The sequence below is a fragment of the Equus quagga genome, unplaced genomic scaffold (genome assembly GCF_021613505.1).
Source record: "Equus quagga isolate Etosha38 unplaced genomic scaffold, UCLA_HA_Equagga_1.0 HiC_scaffold_35_RagTag, whole genome shotgun sequence".
In the NCBI taxonomy this organism is placed as follows: Eukaryota; Metazoa; Chordata; class Mammalia; order Perissodactyla; family Equidae; genus Equus; species Equus quagga.
Genome location: NW_025793616.1, coordinates 1,117,242 through 1,134,532, shown reverse-complemented (window position 1 = coordinate 1,134,532; position 17,291 = coordinate 1,117,242). Strand labels below are relative to the sequence as shown.

The 17,291-nt window shown below is 39.0% G+C and overlaps 1 protein-coding gene across 1 annotated transcript in view; it reads right to left on the bottom strand.

The window, feature by feature from the left end:
• The window catches only part of LOC124232230 (neuroligin-4, X-linked-like), a 220,590-nt gene that overhangs the window by 101,989 nt on the left and 101,310 nt on the right, over window positions 1-17,291 (bottom strand). Inside the window, exon 3 of the mRNA XM_046649192.1 lies at window positions 15,934-16,086. Within this exon, the coding sequence (XP_046505148.1) occupies window positions 15,934-16,086 (153 nt within the window). The remainder of the gene's footprint in view (window positions 1-15,933; window positions 16,087-17,291) is intronic.

The window sequence follows — 17,291 nt, the reverse complement described above, 5'->3', positions numbered from 1 at the left end:
TATTCATTTCAGGATGTTGTGGTGTCCGGACATGTTTTGTTTGTTTGTTGTTTTGTTTATTTATACGTTCCCTTTAAGAACTGGCTTCAAATGGAATCCTTTTATGAAATTTTAAAGAGGGCAGCTCAGTGAGGCATATGCCAGCTACAGACTTCATTTTTCCTGTATTGAGGTAAAATTCACGTAACATAGAATTAACCCTTTAAAAATGTACAATTGAGTGGCACACCAAAGGTTCCTTTTGCAGCCAGATTCACCCCCGACCTGAGGCATCTGCCCTCCATTAACAGAATAGACACCCCTGAATCATAACTCTCCATCTGTAGTCTTCTTCCATCATATCTCATCTCATATTTTAAATTGATGGAGATTTGGAGTTGAAACGTAATTCCAAATAAATCCCATGCATAATTATTCAAATGAGATAGAGAATCAAGAAGCAAAACAGCTATGATATTTCTAAACATAGATAAGGAACTGACATTTCCTCACTTGGTTCTTGGTTCAGTAAGAAGAATTCAAGACCACTGATACCAGGTTGATGTACAGGTAGGTATAATCTTAACTGTGAAGCACAGGTAAGTAACTGCAGAACTGGCACACACCTGGCAAGCCCCCGTGCCACTGTGTTGTTGGCTAACATGAGGAAAGACTTCTTTGCTGGCTGGTGAATGCTGCTGCCTCAAGCCCTGAGGAGTGATTCCTACTTGCTGTCCCCTCTCATAAGAACCCTTGAGGCCCGCCCCTGGATCTCCTTCATGATCCAGCAACCCAAAATGTTAATCCCTGGTTGAGTAAGTCTCAGGACTCAAATATACAGCCTTGCATCTCAAGAACTAATAGAAGGATTGGTAGGTTGATGCATGCACTGTCTCCTGCATTAAGTATTTTCATCATATATCTCAGTGATTTTTGTCTTTTGTCTTCACTACTTTATTCCCAATAGAAGGCATCATGTAGTAAACAGGAGGTTTTCAGTATATAAGTCATGAACAAATGAATGGATGAAATCCATCATATATTTTCCTTGGCAAAGCTAAGTTTGTAAGAGTAAGAAAAAAGTACCCTAACATCATTTAAGTTATACACACATAGCTCTCTTTTTTTCTCTCTCTCATTTTTTTTTAATTCAGGGCTCCCTATTAAACCTTCTGAACTTTGATTGCCAATTAATAACTGAAAGATGCCTTATCTATATTTTATTGACAGTTATGGGGAGTTAATGTCTTATGGTCAATGAATGAATTTGCACTGCAGTTTGGTCAAGGCTGGTCTTCCCCATAAGGCATATCAACTCCTGCTAAGCTAATAAATTTAGACTCCCAAGCCTACAGTGGCAGGACCAAATCCTCAATCAAGGTAAACTGGTTGAAATGAACCCATATTTGTAGACCGTTTGATGACACTCTGTCCTAGATATACTTCAACTATTACTGCATCCATAAGTCAGGTCAGTACAATGATTAGCCAGTCCTGAAAGATGGAGATAACAGTTGGGGTCAATATTGGATGGATTATCATGATAACACAGGACTTCAGGGATACAATAGATGGGCTGCCTGTTTGGGTAACAAGAATCATTATGCAAAATTGTACATAAGTGAGGTCAAGAACTAAGTTTTCGGAAACATAAATGGTAAGAAAGAGACAAAGGTGAGTTGCTGGTCTCCTTATCTGAAGTCAGCGTTATAAGTAATACAGAGCCCTTTTTCTTCAAAGTGCTGGTTGAAATTTCAAATGGAAATATCTTCTGGTTGGGTAGACGGATGCAAATGAATACTGAGTGAAAAGATCAGGGTGAGAGATGTGAATTGAAATGATGTCATCTTTGATGTGAGCATTGGATGCCTGGCAGCAAATGAACTCAAAAGAAGGATGAGTAGATCTGCAGATGACTGCAAGTGGAGAAAGTAAATTAGTAATGAAAACATTTTCAGCAAAGAAAATCCCAGGCCTGGATAGCCTGTCTGGTGAATCCTACCACTCACTTAATGGTGAATTAACACCAATCCTTCATACACTCTTTAAAAAGAAAGAAGAGGAGGGAACAATTCCCACTCATTCTGTGAGGAGAGTGGTATCCTGATACATAAAGCTGACAAAGATATCAACAGAAAAGAGCTGTATAGATTCCTCTTTGTATGAATATAGATGAAAAAATACCCCCCGAAAAAAAACTAGCAAACAAAATCCAGCAATATAGCAAAAGGATTATCACTGAGACCAAATGGGACTTATTCTGGAATGCAAGCTAGTTTAATATTTAAAAAAATGATTAATGTAACATATCATATCAGTAGAAAAAAGGACAAAAAGAACACGATAATATATTTTTTTATTTTTTTTATTTTTTTTTATTAATGTTATAATAGATTACAACCTTGTGAGATTTCAGTTGTACATTTTTGTTAGTCATGTTGTGGGTACACCACTTCCCCCTCTGTGCCCTCCCCCCACACCCTCCCCCGCTTTTCCCTGGTAACCACCGATCAGATCTCCTTATCAATATACTAAATTCCACCTATGAGTGGAGTCATATAGAGTTTGTCTTTCTCTGACTGGCTTATTTCGCTTAACATAATACCCTCGAGGTCCATCCACGTTGTTGTGAATGGGCCAATTTTGTCTTTTTTTATGGCTGAGTAGTATTCCATTGTGTATATATACCACATCTTCTTTATCCAATCATCAGTTTCTGGGCATGTAGGCTGGTTCCACATCTTGGCTATTGTAAATAATGCTGCGATGAACATAGGGGTGCAACGGACTCTTGAGATTTCTGATATCAGGTTCTTAGGATAGATACCCAGTAATGGGATGGCTGGGTCATAGGGTATTTCTATTTTTAACTTTTTGAGAAATCTCCATACTGTTTTCCATAGTGGCTGTACCAGTTTGCATTCCCACCAACAGTGTATGAGGGTTCCTTTTTCTCCACAACCTCTCCAACATTTGTCACTCTTGGTTTTGGATGTTTTTGCCAATCTAACGTGTGTAAGGTGATATCTTAGTGTAGTTTTGATTTGCATTTCCCTGATGATTAGCGATGATGAACATCTTTTCATGTGTCTATTGGCCATATTCATATCTTCTTTTGAGAAATGTCTGTTCATGTCCTCTGCCCATTTTTTGGTCGGGTTGTTTGTTTTTTTGTTGTTAAGCAGTGTGAGTTGTTTGTATATTATGGAGATTAACCCTTTGTCAGATAAGTGGCTTATGAATATTTTTTCCCAATTAGTGAGCTGTTTTTTTGTTTCAATCCTGTTTTCCCTTGCCTTGAAGAAGCTCTTTAGTCTGATGAAGTCCCATTTGTTTATTCTTTCTATTGTTTCCCTCAACTGAGGAGTTACAGTGTCCGAAAAGATTCTTTTGAAACTGATGTCAAAGAGTGTACTGCCTATATTCTCTTCCAAAAGACTTATTGTCTCAGGCCTAATCTTTAGGTCTTTGATCCATTTTGAGTTTATTTTGGTGTGTGGTGAAAAAGAATGGTCGATTTTCAATCTTTTGCATGTGGCTGTCCAGTTTTCCCAGCACCATTTGTTGAAGAGACTTTCTTTTCTCCATTGTAGGCCCTCTGCTCCTTTGACGAAGATTAGCTGTGCATAGATGTGTGGTTTTATCTCTGGGCTTTCAATTCTGTTCCATTGATCTGTGGACCTGTTTTTGTACCAGTACCATGCTGTTTTGATCACTGTAGCTTTGTAGTATGTTTTGAAATCGGGGATTGTGATTCCGCCGGCTTTGTTTTTCTTGCTCAGGATTGCTTTAGCAATTCGCGGTCTTTTGTTCCCCCATATGAATTTTAGGATTGTTTGTTCAATTTCTGTGAAGAATGTTCTTGGGATTCTGATTGGGATAGCATTGAATCTGTATATTGCTTTAGGTAGTATGGACATTTTAACTATGTTTATTCTTCCAATCCATGTGCAAGGAATGTCTTTCCATCTCTTTATGTCATCGTCAATTTCTTTCAAGTCTTGTAGTTTTCATTGTATAGATCCTTCACTTCCTTGGTTAAGTTTATCCCAAGGTATTTTATTCTTTTTGTTGTGATTGTGAATGGGATTGAGTTCTTGAGTTCTTGTTCTGTTAGTTCATTGTTAGTGTATAGAAATGCTACTGATTTATGCACGTTAATTTTATACCCTGCTACTTTCCTGTAGTTGTTGATTATTTCTAATAGTTTTTCTGTGGATTCTTTGGGGTTTTCTGTATATAAGATCATGTCGTCTGCAAACAACGAGAGTTTTACTTCTTCGTTACCTATTTGGATTCCTTTTATTTCTTTTTCCTGCCGAATTGCTCTGGCCAGCACCTCCAGTACTATGTTGAATAGGAGTGGTGAAAGTGGGCACCCTTGTCTTGTTCCTGTCCTCAGAGGGATGGCGTTCAGTTTTTGTCCAGTGAGTATGATGTTGGCTGTGGGTCTATCATATATGGCCTTTATTATGTTGAGGTACTTTCCTTCTATACCCATTTTATTGAGGGTTTTTATCATAAATGGGTGTTGGATCTTGTCGAATGCTTTCTCTGCATCTATTGAGATGATCATGTGGTTTTTGTTTTTCATTTTGTTGATGTAGTGTATCACGTTGATTGACTTGCGGATGTTGAACCATCCCTGTGTCCCTGGTATAAATCCCACTTGATCATGGTGTATAATCTTTTTGATGTATTGCTGTAATCGGTTCGCCAAAATTTTGTTGAGGATTTTTGCATCTATGTTCATCAGTGATACCGGCCTGTAGTTCTCCTTCTTTGTGTTGTCCTTGTCAGGTTTGGGGATCAGGGTGATGTTGGTTTCATAGAATGTGTTAGGGAGTTCTCCATCTTTCTCAATTTTCTGGAACAGTTTGAGGAGAATAGGTATTAAGTCTTCTTTGAATGTTTGGTAGAATTCTCCAGAGAAGCCGTCTGGTCCTGGACTCTTATTTTTGGGGAGGTTTTTGATTACCGTTTCTATTTCCTTACTTGTGATTGGCCTATTCAGATTCTCCATTTCTTCCTGATTCAGTTTGGGGAGATTGTAGGAGTCTAGGAATTTGTCCATTTCTTCCAGGTTGTTCAATTTGTTGGCATATAGTTTTTCATAGTATTCTCTTATGATCTCTTGTATTTCATTGGTATCTGTTGTGATTTCTCCTCTGTCATTCCTAATTTTATTAATTTGCGATTTCTCTCTTCTTTTCTTGGTGAGTCTGGCTAGGGGTTTGTCAATTTTGTTAATTCTTTCGAAGAACCAACTCTTTGTTTCACTGATCCTTTCTATTGTCTTTTTTGTTTCAATATCATTTATTTCTGCTCTTATTTTTATTATTTCCCTCCTCCTACTGACTCTGGGCTTTGTTTGTTCTTCTTTTTCTAGTTCTGTTAGGTGTCGTTTGAGGTTGCTTATGTGAGCTTTTTCTTGTTTAGTGAGGTGGGCCTGTATTGTGATGAATTTCCCTCTTAGGACTGCTTTTGCTGCATCCCAAATGTTTTGGTATGTCGTGTTCTCATTTTCATTAGTCTCCAGATAAAATTTGATTTCTTCTTTAATTTCTTCAATGATCCATTGTTTGTTGAGAAGTGTGTTGTTTAGTCTCCACATTTTTGCACCTTTCTCTGCTTTTTTCTTGTAGTTGATTTCTAGTTTAATAGCATTATGATCAGAAAAGATGCTTGATATTATTTCAACTCTCTTGTATTTATTGATGTTTGCTTTGGTTCCCAAAATATGGTCAATCCTTGAGAATGTTCCATGTGCACTTGAGAAGAATGTGTAACCTGCTGTTTTTGGATGAAGTGTTCTATATATATCTATTAAGTCCATTTGGTCTAATTTTTCATTTAATTCTATTATTTCCTTGTTGATTTTCTGTCTGGATGTTCTGTCCATTGGTGTTAATGGTGTGTTGAGGTCCCCTACTATTATTGTATTCTTGTTGATGTCTTCTTTTAGTTCTATTAAGAGTTGCTTTACAAATTTTGGTGCTCCTGTTTTGGGTGCGTATATATTTATAAGTGTTATGTCTTCTTGGTGGAGAGTCCCTTTTATCGTTATATACTGTCCCTCTTTGTCTTTCTTTATCTGTTTTTCTTTGAAATCTACCTTGTCTGATATTAGTATAGCGACGCCTGCTTTCTTTTGTTCATTATTAGCTTGGAGTATTGTTCTCCATCCCTTCACTCTGAGTCTGTGTTTGTCTTTGGGGCTGAGGTGTGTTTCCTGGAGGCAGCATATTGTTGGATCTTGTTCTTTGATCCATCCTGCCACTCTGTGTCTTTTGATTGGGGAGTTCAATCCATTTACATTTAGAGTGATTATTGAGATGTGGGGGCCTACCACTACCATTTTGTGTCTTGTATTCCGGTTTTCTTCAGTTTCCTTTGTTTCTCGTCCCATGGTTTAATCTGTTCTGATGTAGAGCTGCTACTCTCTGTTGTTGTCCTTCTACTTATCTCCTCTGCTCTTGGTTTTGTAGCCCCTTTCCTTTTTTGGATTTTTCAGGAATGAGGGTTTTCCTGAGGATTTCCTGAAGAGGAGGTTTTGTGGCAATGAACTCCCTTAATTTTTCTCTATCTACGAAAGTTTTTATTTCTCCATCGTATTTGAAGGATATTTTCGCTGGATAGAGAATTCTCGGCTGTAGATTTTTGTCCTTCAGATTTTTGAATATATCATTCCCCTCTCTTCTAGCCTGTAAAGTTTCTGCTGAGAAATCTGCTGATAGCCTGATGGGGGTTCCTTTGTAGGTTAGTTTCTTTTGCCTGGCTGTCCTTAGTATTTTCTCCTTGTCGTTGACTTTTGCTAGCTTCACTACTATATGGCGTGGAGTTGGTCTTCTTGCATTGATAAAGTTTGGAGATCTATTGGCTTCTGTCACCTGAAGATCCATCTCCCTCACCAGATTTGGGAAGTTCTCAGCCATTATTACTTTGAATAGGCTTTCTGCCCCTTTCTCCTTCTCTTCTCCCTCTGGTATACCTATAATCCTGACGTTGCATCTCCTAATTGTATCTGATAATTCTCGGAGAGTTTCTTCATTTCTTTTTAGTCTTGCTTCTCTCTCCTCCTCTGCCTGCAGCAATTCTATATTGCCATCTTCCAAATTGCTAATTCTTTCCTCCATATTATCGGCCCTACTGTTCAGAGCATCTAGATTTTTCTTAATCTCCTCTATTGTGTTCTTCATTTCCAATATTTCTGTTTGGTTCTTCTTTATCGTGTCAAACTCTTTTGTGACATAGCTCCTGAACTCGTTGAGTTGACGGTCAGAACTCTCTCTTAACTCATTGAGAATTTTAATGATGGCTGTTTTGAAGTCATCATCATTTAGGTTATATATCTCATTTTCTTTGGGATTGTTTTCTGTGTATTTGTTACTTTCTTTCTGTTCTGGAGATTTAATGTATTTTTTCATATTGCTTGATGTTGTTGATTTGTGCCTCCGCATGGAGATAGAGTTTAGTTGCTCCTTTCACTTGTTTCAGCTGCTGCGGTGGGGGAGCAGCTGTTTATACTGCACCAACCAGGAACCCTGTCCGCAGTTGCTAACTGGGCCTGGGCCCCTCCTCGTAGCCACAGTGGCCCTTTGGATTCCCTCCTCTGCTGTGGGGGCCGTCACAGGGGGGCTTCAGGCTGCTGGTGCCTACTGTTGCAGCCCACCTAGATGTGCTCTCTCCTTGGGGTCTGCAATGGTGTTATGGGCTTTTTCAGCGGCCAGGGGTGGGATCACTTATATTTGTCACTCCGTTGCTGTCGGCACCCACAAAATCTCAGTTTTCCTCTATGGGTCGCAGGAGAGCTATTGGCATCTTCTACAGTCTGTGGTTAGTACACCTAGCTATGCTGCTTTTGCCCTGGGGTCTTCCAGCCTTGTGGCTGGTGGCTGGGTGCCTTCTACTGGTGCTGTGCAGAGGCTTTCCCTAAGGCTGCTGTGAGCCTGTAGGGTTTCCCCCTAGGCTACGAAGCTGGGTCTCTGGAACTCCCCCCAGCCCCAGTCCTCTCCGAGATCTCCGGCTATCCCTAGTCCCACAGGGCGGGCAACGGCAGCTGGGGGTCGCCCCACCCTCTGGGATTCTCTCCGGGCCTCTGCCGGAGCCGTGATTGCTCGGCGTTGCCCCTCTGCTAATGGCAGACAGAGAGTTTTCTCTGCTGCCCGGGCGGAACTCCGGCGCTTCCCGTCCGGGTCGCAGAGCCGGCCTTTGAAACTTCCCCCAGCCCCGGTCCTCTCCGAGATCTCCGGCTATCCCTAGTCCCACGGGGTGGGCAACGGGCAGCTGGGGGTCGCCCCGCCCTCTGGGATTCTCTCTGGGCCTCTCCCAGAGCCGTGAATGCTCGGCGTGGCCCCTCTGCTAATGGCAGACAGAGAGTTTTGTCTGCTGCCCGGGCGGAACTCCCGCGCTTCCCCTCCGGGTCGCAGAGCCGGCCTTTGAAAGTTCCCCCAGCCTCGGTCCTCTCCGAGATCTCCGGCAATCCCTAGTCCCACGGGGTGGGCAACGGCAGCTGGGAGACCTCCATACCCTCAGCGACTCTCTCTGGGACCCTCCGGGCGCCGCAAACACCAGGCGGGGTCTCCCCGCCAATGGCGGGGAGAGACTCTCCCCACGGGCTCAGGTGTGCAACTCCAAAGTTTCCCTCTGCATTTAGGAGTAATTGCGGGGGGTTTAGGTAGGGTCTGGTCACCTGTTTCCACCGTCGCTCCTCTGTTGTGTGCTCGCTCCTGCCCTAGATGTGTGTAGATCCTCTGGGGGCGTCCGTTGGAAGAAAGCCGCTTGCGGGTACTAGGCTGCTCGTCGGGGTCGGAGAGTTTTCACCTATTTCCACATCCTCCCGGAGGAAAGTCCGTCCACCTTCCGATGTGTAGTCGCGTGGGTCTCTCAGACGTCCTGAGATGCTGTCTGGATATCCTTTGTCAAGTGATAAGTGTCCAAATAATTGTAGACTCGAAGGGGGAGAGACAAAGAGGACTACTCACAGCGCCATCTTGGATCTCCTCACTCAACACGATAATATATTTTAAAAAATCAAGTGAAAATGGATCAGGTCTAAAATAAGATCCGATAGTGTATAACTCTGAGAAAAAATATAGAAGTAACTTGGTGTGACCTTGGGTTAGGTAAAGACTTCTTTCACACTGCCCAATGAACAAAAAGAAAAAACAGATACATTGAACTTTATCACAGTTAAAAAGATCTGTTCTCAAAGTCTACCAGCACAAAAGTAGGGGGTGGAAAATGGGAGTAGTGGTGCCAGCCCAGTGGCATAACCGCAAAGTTTGTGTGCTCCACTTTGGTGACAAAGGGTTCGTGGGTTCAGATTCCGCATGTAGACCTATGTAGGACGCATGAAGTCGTGCTGTGGCTACATCCCACATACAAAATAGAAGATTGCCGGATATGGTGGCTTAGCAGCAATCTTCCTGACCAAAAAAAAAAAAAAAAACAGAGAGAGAGGGAGAAAAAGAAAAAGGAGTCAATATTTGAAAATTGTATATCTGATAAAGATAATGTATCCAAAACATGTTATTACAAACAAAAAACTAAAAAACACAACTTACAATTCAATACTAAAAAGATAAATACCCCAATAAAAATTGCACAAAGGATTTGACTGGAGAGTTCTCCACGGAAGATAGACAAATAGCCAGTATGTATGAGAAAACATGCTTAATATCAGTAGGCATCAGAGAAATGCACACAATACTACTTTATACCCACAAAGATGGTTATCATCAAAAAGATAGACAAGAACAAGTGCTAGTGAGGTTGTGGAGAAATTAGAGGACTTATGCTGGTAGAAATGGAAAATAGTCCAGCCACTTTAGAAAAGAATTTGGAAGTTACTCAAACAGTTAACCGGAGTTGTCATAGGAGACAGAAAGAAAAAAAAAATGAATGGATTAAAAAAAAGTCATATCCATATAACGGATTATTATTTGGTCATAAAAAATTATATAGTACTGATACTTGCCACAAAATGAGTGAACTTGAAAACATATTACTCAGTGAAAGAACTCTGAAACAAAAGACTACAAATCATACAATTGCATTTATGTGCAATGAACAGAAAAAGCAAATTCATCAAGACAGAAAGTATATTACTAGTTTCCTAAGTCTGGGGACTGATATATAGAACAGGTATTGAGTTTTCCTTTGGAAGGATGATAATGTTCAAAAATTAGATGACATTGATGGTGGTGCCACTTGATGTATATACCAAAGGTCATTGAATTGTACCCTTTATGTTTTTTATTTTTATTTTTTGAGAAAGATTAGCCCTGAGATAACATCTGCTGCCAATCCTCCTCTTTCTGCTGAGGAAGACAGGCCCTAGTCCAACATCCATGCTCATCTTCCTCTCTTTTGTATGTGGGACGCCTGCCACAGCATCACTTGGCAAGTGGTGCATAGGTGGACACCCAGGATCCAAACCAGTGAATCCTGGGCCGCCAAAGTAGAATGTGTGAACTTTTAACCCCTGCGCCACTGGGCCGGCCCCCTGAATTGTACACTTTAAATGCATACGTTGTATAGAAGCTATTTTAAATAAAGCACTTGGACAATGAAAATATGGAAGTGGAGACAAAACCAATCAGTCATTCACATGTTAAGGATACCAAGATTAAGTTTGATTGAGGATGCAGTAAAGGCCATTAAAACTATTTGGAGCACCAGAAAATATGCTTATGACATATGAGTGGCCCTTGAGAGAGCAGTTTTGATGAAATGTGATTAAAAGGGTGGAAGCTGGTTAACCTGGCATGAAAAGGGAATAAATAGACAAGGTATAACTAAAAACTGGCACTATGAAAAATAGAGATGCAGAAGTGACAAGGCAGTTTGCTTAAGATTCTTTTTGGGAAACATGTGAAGGAGACCAGAACAGCGAAGGTGGCCAGACCATTATAGCATGCATATAGCTCAAGTCTTGCAAATTTTAGTTCAAATGTTCTTCCTGCTGTGCATATAGACTGCCTTTATTTCAAACCATTTCTGTCTTATATTCAAAGATATGATGTGAATTCACCTAACTGGGTTTAGGCTATGACCAATGGCTGACCTTAAAGAGAAAGGCAATAGAATGGGTACTAGCAGTTAGATATCCAACTTGATGATAAAGCATTAGATCCATGGTGCCCAAGAGCTTTGATGTGACAAAAGACATTATTGGGGCAGATACCACCATCACTATGTACCACAGTCGACTGTCAATAATGATTTGATGGAAATGAATCGGCAACCAAGGACATGCTTCAGAGGACGTGCTTTGAGGAACAGAAGAATACACTGTAAGCATCATGTCACACTTTTTAATCTATATCAAGAGTAAGCACCCTCTGACATCTTTTGTGAAATTATAGAAGCTAAACCTGATGCATAAGTGGCATTCAGTTTCCTAATTCATTATGTAGTTTACCTGATCTGTATTTGACACCGGCTGGCCAGGCTGGAGGTGAGATCTTTGGGTTTTCTTAGACCAGGGTTCTCATCTCAGCTCTGACTCCAACAAGCTGTATCACTGTGAGTCCATTCCATCACCTCTTAGCCTTTGTTTCCTCTTAAGTAAGATAAAGGAACCCTTCCAAGGAAGTTTATGAGGATTAAGGGAAGTAACATCTACAGCAATCTATTGCTGGCCACACTGCAGGCTCTCAATGAGTTGGTGATAAAGTTTATAGAAAGGATTGTTTTGAAGCAAAAATAACATAATTCAGGGGCCAGCCTGGTGGCGTAGAGGTTAAAGTTCACACATTCTGCTTTAGTGGCCTGGGGTTCACCCATTCACATGCCAGGTGAGGACCTATGAACCACTTGTCAAGCAATGCTGTGGCAGACATCCTACATATAAAGTGAAGGAAGATGGGCATGGATGTTAGCTCAGGGCCAATCTTCCTCAGCAAAAAGAGGAGGATTGGCAGCAGATGTTATCTCAGGGCTAATCTTTCTCAAAAAATAATAATAATAAAATAACAATAATAATAATAACATAAAGCAGGCATGAGGCATCAAATTGTGGGATGACCCAATAAGTAATACCGTATGAGCTAAACTGAAATCAATATTTGATTGGAGGTAGAATCAGGCAACTGAAGCTGTAAAGATGGGCAAATTGGAGACAATTAATGAGGGAAGTGGTAGTAAGAGCTACAAATAAATAAATCCCAGGTATTTCCATCAGGAAACATCAGTGAGGAGATTTATCTTTTGTATCACAAGGCTTTGGACAATCATCATGAAAAAAAAAATAAGAGGCAGATTTGACAGGATATCAAGTTTTGGGTGTATATGCCTTCCGAATGACGAAGATGTATAGGAAATATGCTTGTAAAAGAGCATCTTTCTTGAAAATAAATGGAACAGCAGTTAAATCATTAGACTTATGTGAATATAAATAATTACCTTATAGGTATAATCATACATCTCAATATGCCTGAGCCAATCCCAATTTATTAATAGCATATTAATAACTCTCAAAGTGTCCTAGATTTGACAATAAATTATATAGCCAATAGCTAGAAGATTATGTTGCACAGTTCTGATTAGAGAAAAGATTCATATTTCAAAAAGCAAGCATGGTGGCCGGTCTGGTGATGTAATGGTCAAGTTCTCACACTCTGTTTCAGTGCCTGGGGTTCACAGACTCAGATCCCAGGCATGGATCTAGCACTGCTCATCAAGCCATGCTAAGATGGCATCATACATAAAACAGAGAAAGATTGGCAACAGATGTTAGCTGAGTGACATTCTTCTTCACACACATATACAAAATGCAAGCATGAAGATACTCTCGTTTATTTCACGTTACAAGCATCTTGTATTTATTTATTATTTGTTTCAATTAAGGTGGTTCAGTTTGGATGATGGTATTGGATAGATATTAGCCATTACATATTTGGCAAGTTTCAATTAAATCTGTGGATCAACAGTGATAGTAACACAATATCCAGAGATATCGATAGAATTGGAAATTATATGATGATGGGTGTACTGGTTGCCAGTAATGGGCTACGAAACTTCACAAACACAAACCCATTGGATCTGTATACTGTATGTATAATAACCTTGCAAGGGAGAAAATGCTGCCACCTTCTAGAAAGACTCAGAGGAAAATGAGCTGACTTCCTCAGTGTCACGCAAAAGACATGGAGTTGAGGGAACATTCATTTCTGTCCCCTCCTGAATTCTATGTTTCTTCCATGACAGCATCCTGCTTCCATTTTTACCATAATTCATCTTTGTAGCCCTCTCTATTAGGTAGGAAAACAACATTTGTTACTCAATAAAAAATAATAATCTCAAACAATATTTTTCCACTCTTTGAACAGAAAAATAGCATTTATGCATCCATTACTTTGAAGAAAAAACTCGACCAATAGCTCAACATTTTGCTAAAAACATATGCATTCATATCAAAAGCACTAATTGCAATAATCATCATCATAAATATTGTGCCATTTTATTTGATTTATTTGACCACTTTTTCAAATATGTGAAGACACATGGTGTAAAAACATTTTTGAAGGGCTAGCCCAGTGGCATAGTGGTTAAGTTCATCTTCTCCACTTAGGTGGCCCAGGGTTCACAGTTTTGGATCCCAGTTGCAGACTTAGCACTGTTCATCAAGCCACTCTCTGGCCCATCCCACATAAAATAGAGGAAGATTGTCACAGACATTATCTCAGGGCCAATCTTCCTCTCCCAAATTTTTAAACAATAGCAATAAAAATAAAATATTTTAGAGACCAATAACAGTGATTTACTGCAAGGAAAATGAAAATGCTGCCTAACAGTTTTCAACAGGACAGTAGGAAAGGCAAGATCCATGATGGAGATAAACTAAGTCACATTTTAAAATTTGTATCACCATGTATAAGCAGTACAGCAGGCACATTTCACTCCATCGAATAAAAAGGGGTCTGTGGTGTTCTCTGTGGTTCCACAGTAGCTCATTTCCAAGATGTAAATAGACTGGCAGAGAGATGCTAAACTGCTTCTTTTATTTCTATGCCACCTCTCTCATAGCTCTCTGTTATCTTACCATTATTTTTCTTTTAACTCTAAGTAGCAAAAGGTAGACAAAATTTTTCAATGATAAAAGTTTTAAAACCAAGCACACTTTTTCTTTTTAAATTAAGATGCATATAATTCCCAGAGGACTTTTCCAGATCTTCACATAACTCATGAATGGGCAAAAGTGAGAAGAGAGTGCCACGTAAAGCTACTGAATACGGTTGGGCTTTAGAGGGGAAAAATCAATTTTTTTTGAAATCTAACCTTTTAAGTAACATCCACACATCATACACACAAGAAAACATTTTGTTATTCGAACAAACTAAGAATTTGATCAATGTCCAGTGCTTCACTCAGTAAACAGTGCCCAGAGCTCCTCCTTGTTTTGATGATGCTACACAAGATCTGGCACATTACCTTTTTTGAAAGGGCTGTGTGCAGCCCCCAACACATGGCTGTCTGTCCCTACCTCTTTGTTACAACGGACTTTTTGTAAAAGATCAGGAAACCAGATTTCCTGTTTGAAACACTACTGGCCAAAGCAACTAGCCAGAAGTCTCCGGAAAATATTCGGAGAGGCACGCAATCATCACTCTGCCACATAAATGAAAATTGCTCCACAAAGGTCTGTCTCATAGAACCTATAAAATATGAAAAAGAAATAAAATCATGAAATGAGAATGCCCTTGACTCTAAGCCTTTTTGTTTTCTTTAATGTAAAACCCAACAAAGAATTTCAAGGACTCTATTAATGCTTCAAGAGATACAACTTAGAAAACATCTATGGAAGACTTGCATTTCTCAATTAGAAATACATTTTCACTACTCACCCCGTTCCTGGGGTCTTTCATAGGTGAATATTTTCACATGAATGAAAAAAAATGCTCATGATAAAATTAAAACATCATTGAAAACAAACCATTCTTGGTAATATTTGCCTATTTGGAGAAAACATTTTCAATCATATTTCTTGTTTGACAGACCTCCGTAAGTCTTTTTTATTTTATTTTTTATATTTTACTGATCCCACTCTGTGACATACACAACCCACTCATAATCACATTGTTAAAAACTTGATTTTCTGCACCATTTCAATGCATTTTTGCCTTAAAAATAAACATCTTTTTACATAGGCCAATGAAAATTATTCTTGAACAGTACGAGAGAAGGAAAAAAGACAAAAGAAGGCAAATCTCAAAATATTACCCCCAAATATTTATTTTCCCTTGCCCCTATTAGACAACAATAAATTAAACATCAAAACAATGGAGAGCCACTCCTGAATTTCCATGCACTTAGCCCATATCCTTCAACTGTAAATCACAAAATGTTACAAATTCAATGAGTTAAGTTCCGTTGCATGCAAATTCAATTGCCACATGTAAACACACAGCAATTCTTCAAGGCCCAACACACAGATAATCAGTTACATAATTAGGTAAATTATTTTCCTACACACAACTAATTAACCTACCTACACAAGCATAAAGGAAAGCTAACATCTATCTCTTACCAAATTATCACCCATTGCCAAATATGTTACCATACACATCACCTAAGTGTGTTCACTCCACAGAGCTATGTCAGCTAATAAAGTCTCCATTCTTCCCACAGAAAGAAAAGTAGTTTCAATAAAATTTCATTTGAATTTGATGACTTTGGAAGCTGCATTTGTTTGAGGAGAGATTGGGGTGAAAGAAATTTTCTGGATGAGTAAATATTCCTGGATTTAAAACTGCATACTAAAAAACAGACTGCACAGGCATGCAAGTATTAAGAGGAACAGACAAATCCTAACATGTGAAGTGAGCACTGTGAAGTAGAATTTCCTAGGAGCTGGAGTAAGGTAATTCCAAACAGTGAGTCCCAACAAGATAAACATCAAGACTTCATCCCTGCCTCTTGGACAGTCATTTGCATGACAGAATCACTCACCTAAAATCCCCAGCCGGTAGTTAATAGTTATCACGATGACGTTCCCATAGCTTGCCAGAATGCTGCCGTCAATCATATTGCCGGTACCCTCCATATAAGATCCGCCGTGGATATAGACCATAACTGGCTTCTTACTGTTCTGATCATGGGTGTCTGGAAAAAGAGCCAGATGTGGAAATACAATAAAGAATCATACTGATTACCTGACATTAAACAAAGGGCAAAGGGTACTGCTTACTTGTCCTAGCTTTGACTTGAATCAAACCCATGTCTAGTTTTGAACTATACACCTTGATAAAATTGCCTAAGGAAAATGGTCAATGTTATTATATTTTTTACAGAGAGAAATGATATTTTGAGAAGCATGTAGACATCTGAAGTAGTATGTATGCAAACGCATGTATCTAAAACACTAAAAATTAAAGGATTTAGATGAAATACTTATTTCCTAATTGGTGCTCAAACCTAAAAGCTGACTTAAATTGAAGAAGCACATGGCATCCGTTAAAAGATATATTTTCATTTATTTTTATTATAAGTGCCATCTTCAGTAAAAGGTGAGTTTACAGATTTGTTTTCAACTTGATAGGAACAAAAGAGGAAGAGTGAAACTATAAATTCTCATTACAGGATAGACGGTGACAGCAAACAATCAATGGTCACAAATTACAAAGAGGAAAGAAATCTGAAAAAGTGAAAACAAAACAAAACAAGATGTCCAAGCAAGTGGTTTTGCTCTAGCTGACTGATTGTAATATCCCAACATATTAAGGTGATAAAAAGAAAAGAGATGTGATAGAAATAGCACAAGATTGCAAGCTCAAGGCGACATTATTGAATGCTATATATTTTCACAGGGAATATAAACTCATTGTGATTTGCAACCAGTGAGTACTCTTAGCAATTACTTTATTATTTTATTGAACAATGATGTAAAAACAATATTTTGAAATGATCTGTGATGATAAAAATTCAGACACCGTTTGTCCATTTTAGAGGCTTCTTTCTGAAAATTTTATGATTTAACAATCTACCTATTGTTCATCATCCCATAGGCTTACATTTAATGTTTAAGAAGACTGACATCAACTATAATTACTTATGGATATATATCTATATATATATATACTTATATATGTCTGTATAAGTGTGTATAAATAATTTAAATATCTGTATGTTACCAAAAGAAAACCAAATTTACCCATGTACATTAATTTTCACTTTTTTGTTTTTTAAAGAAGATTAGCCCTGAGCTAACATCTGCCAACAATCCTCCTCTTTTTTGCTGAGGAAGATTGGCCCCAAGCTAACATCTATGCCCAGCTTCCTCCATTTTACATGTGGGATGTCTGCCACAG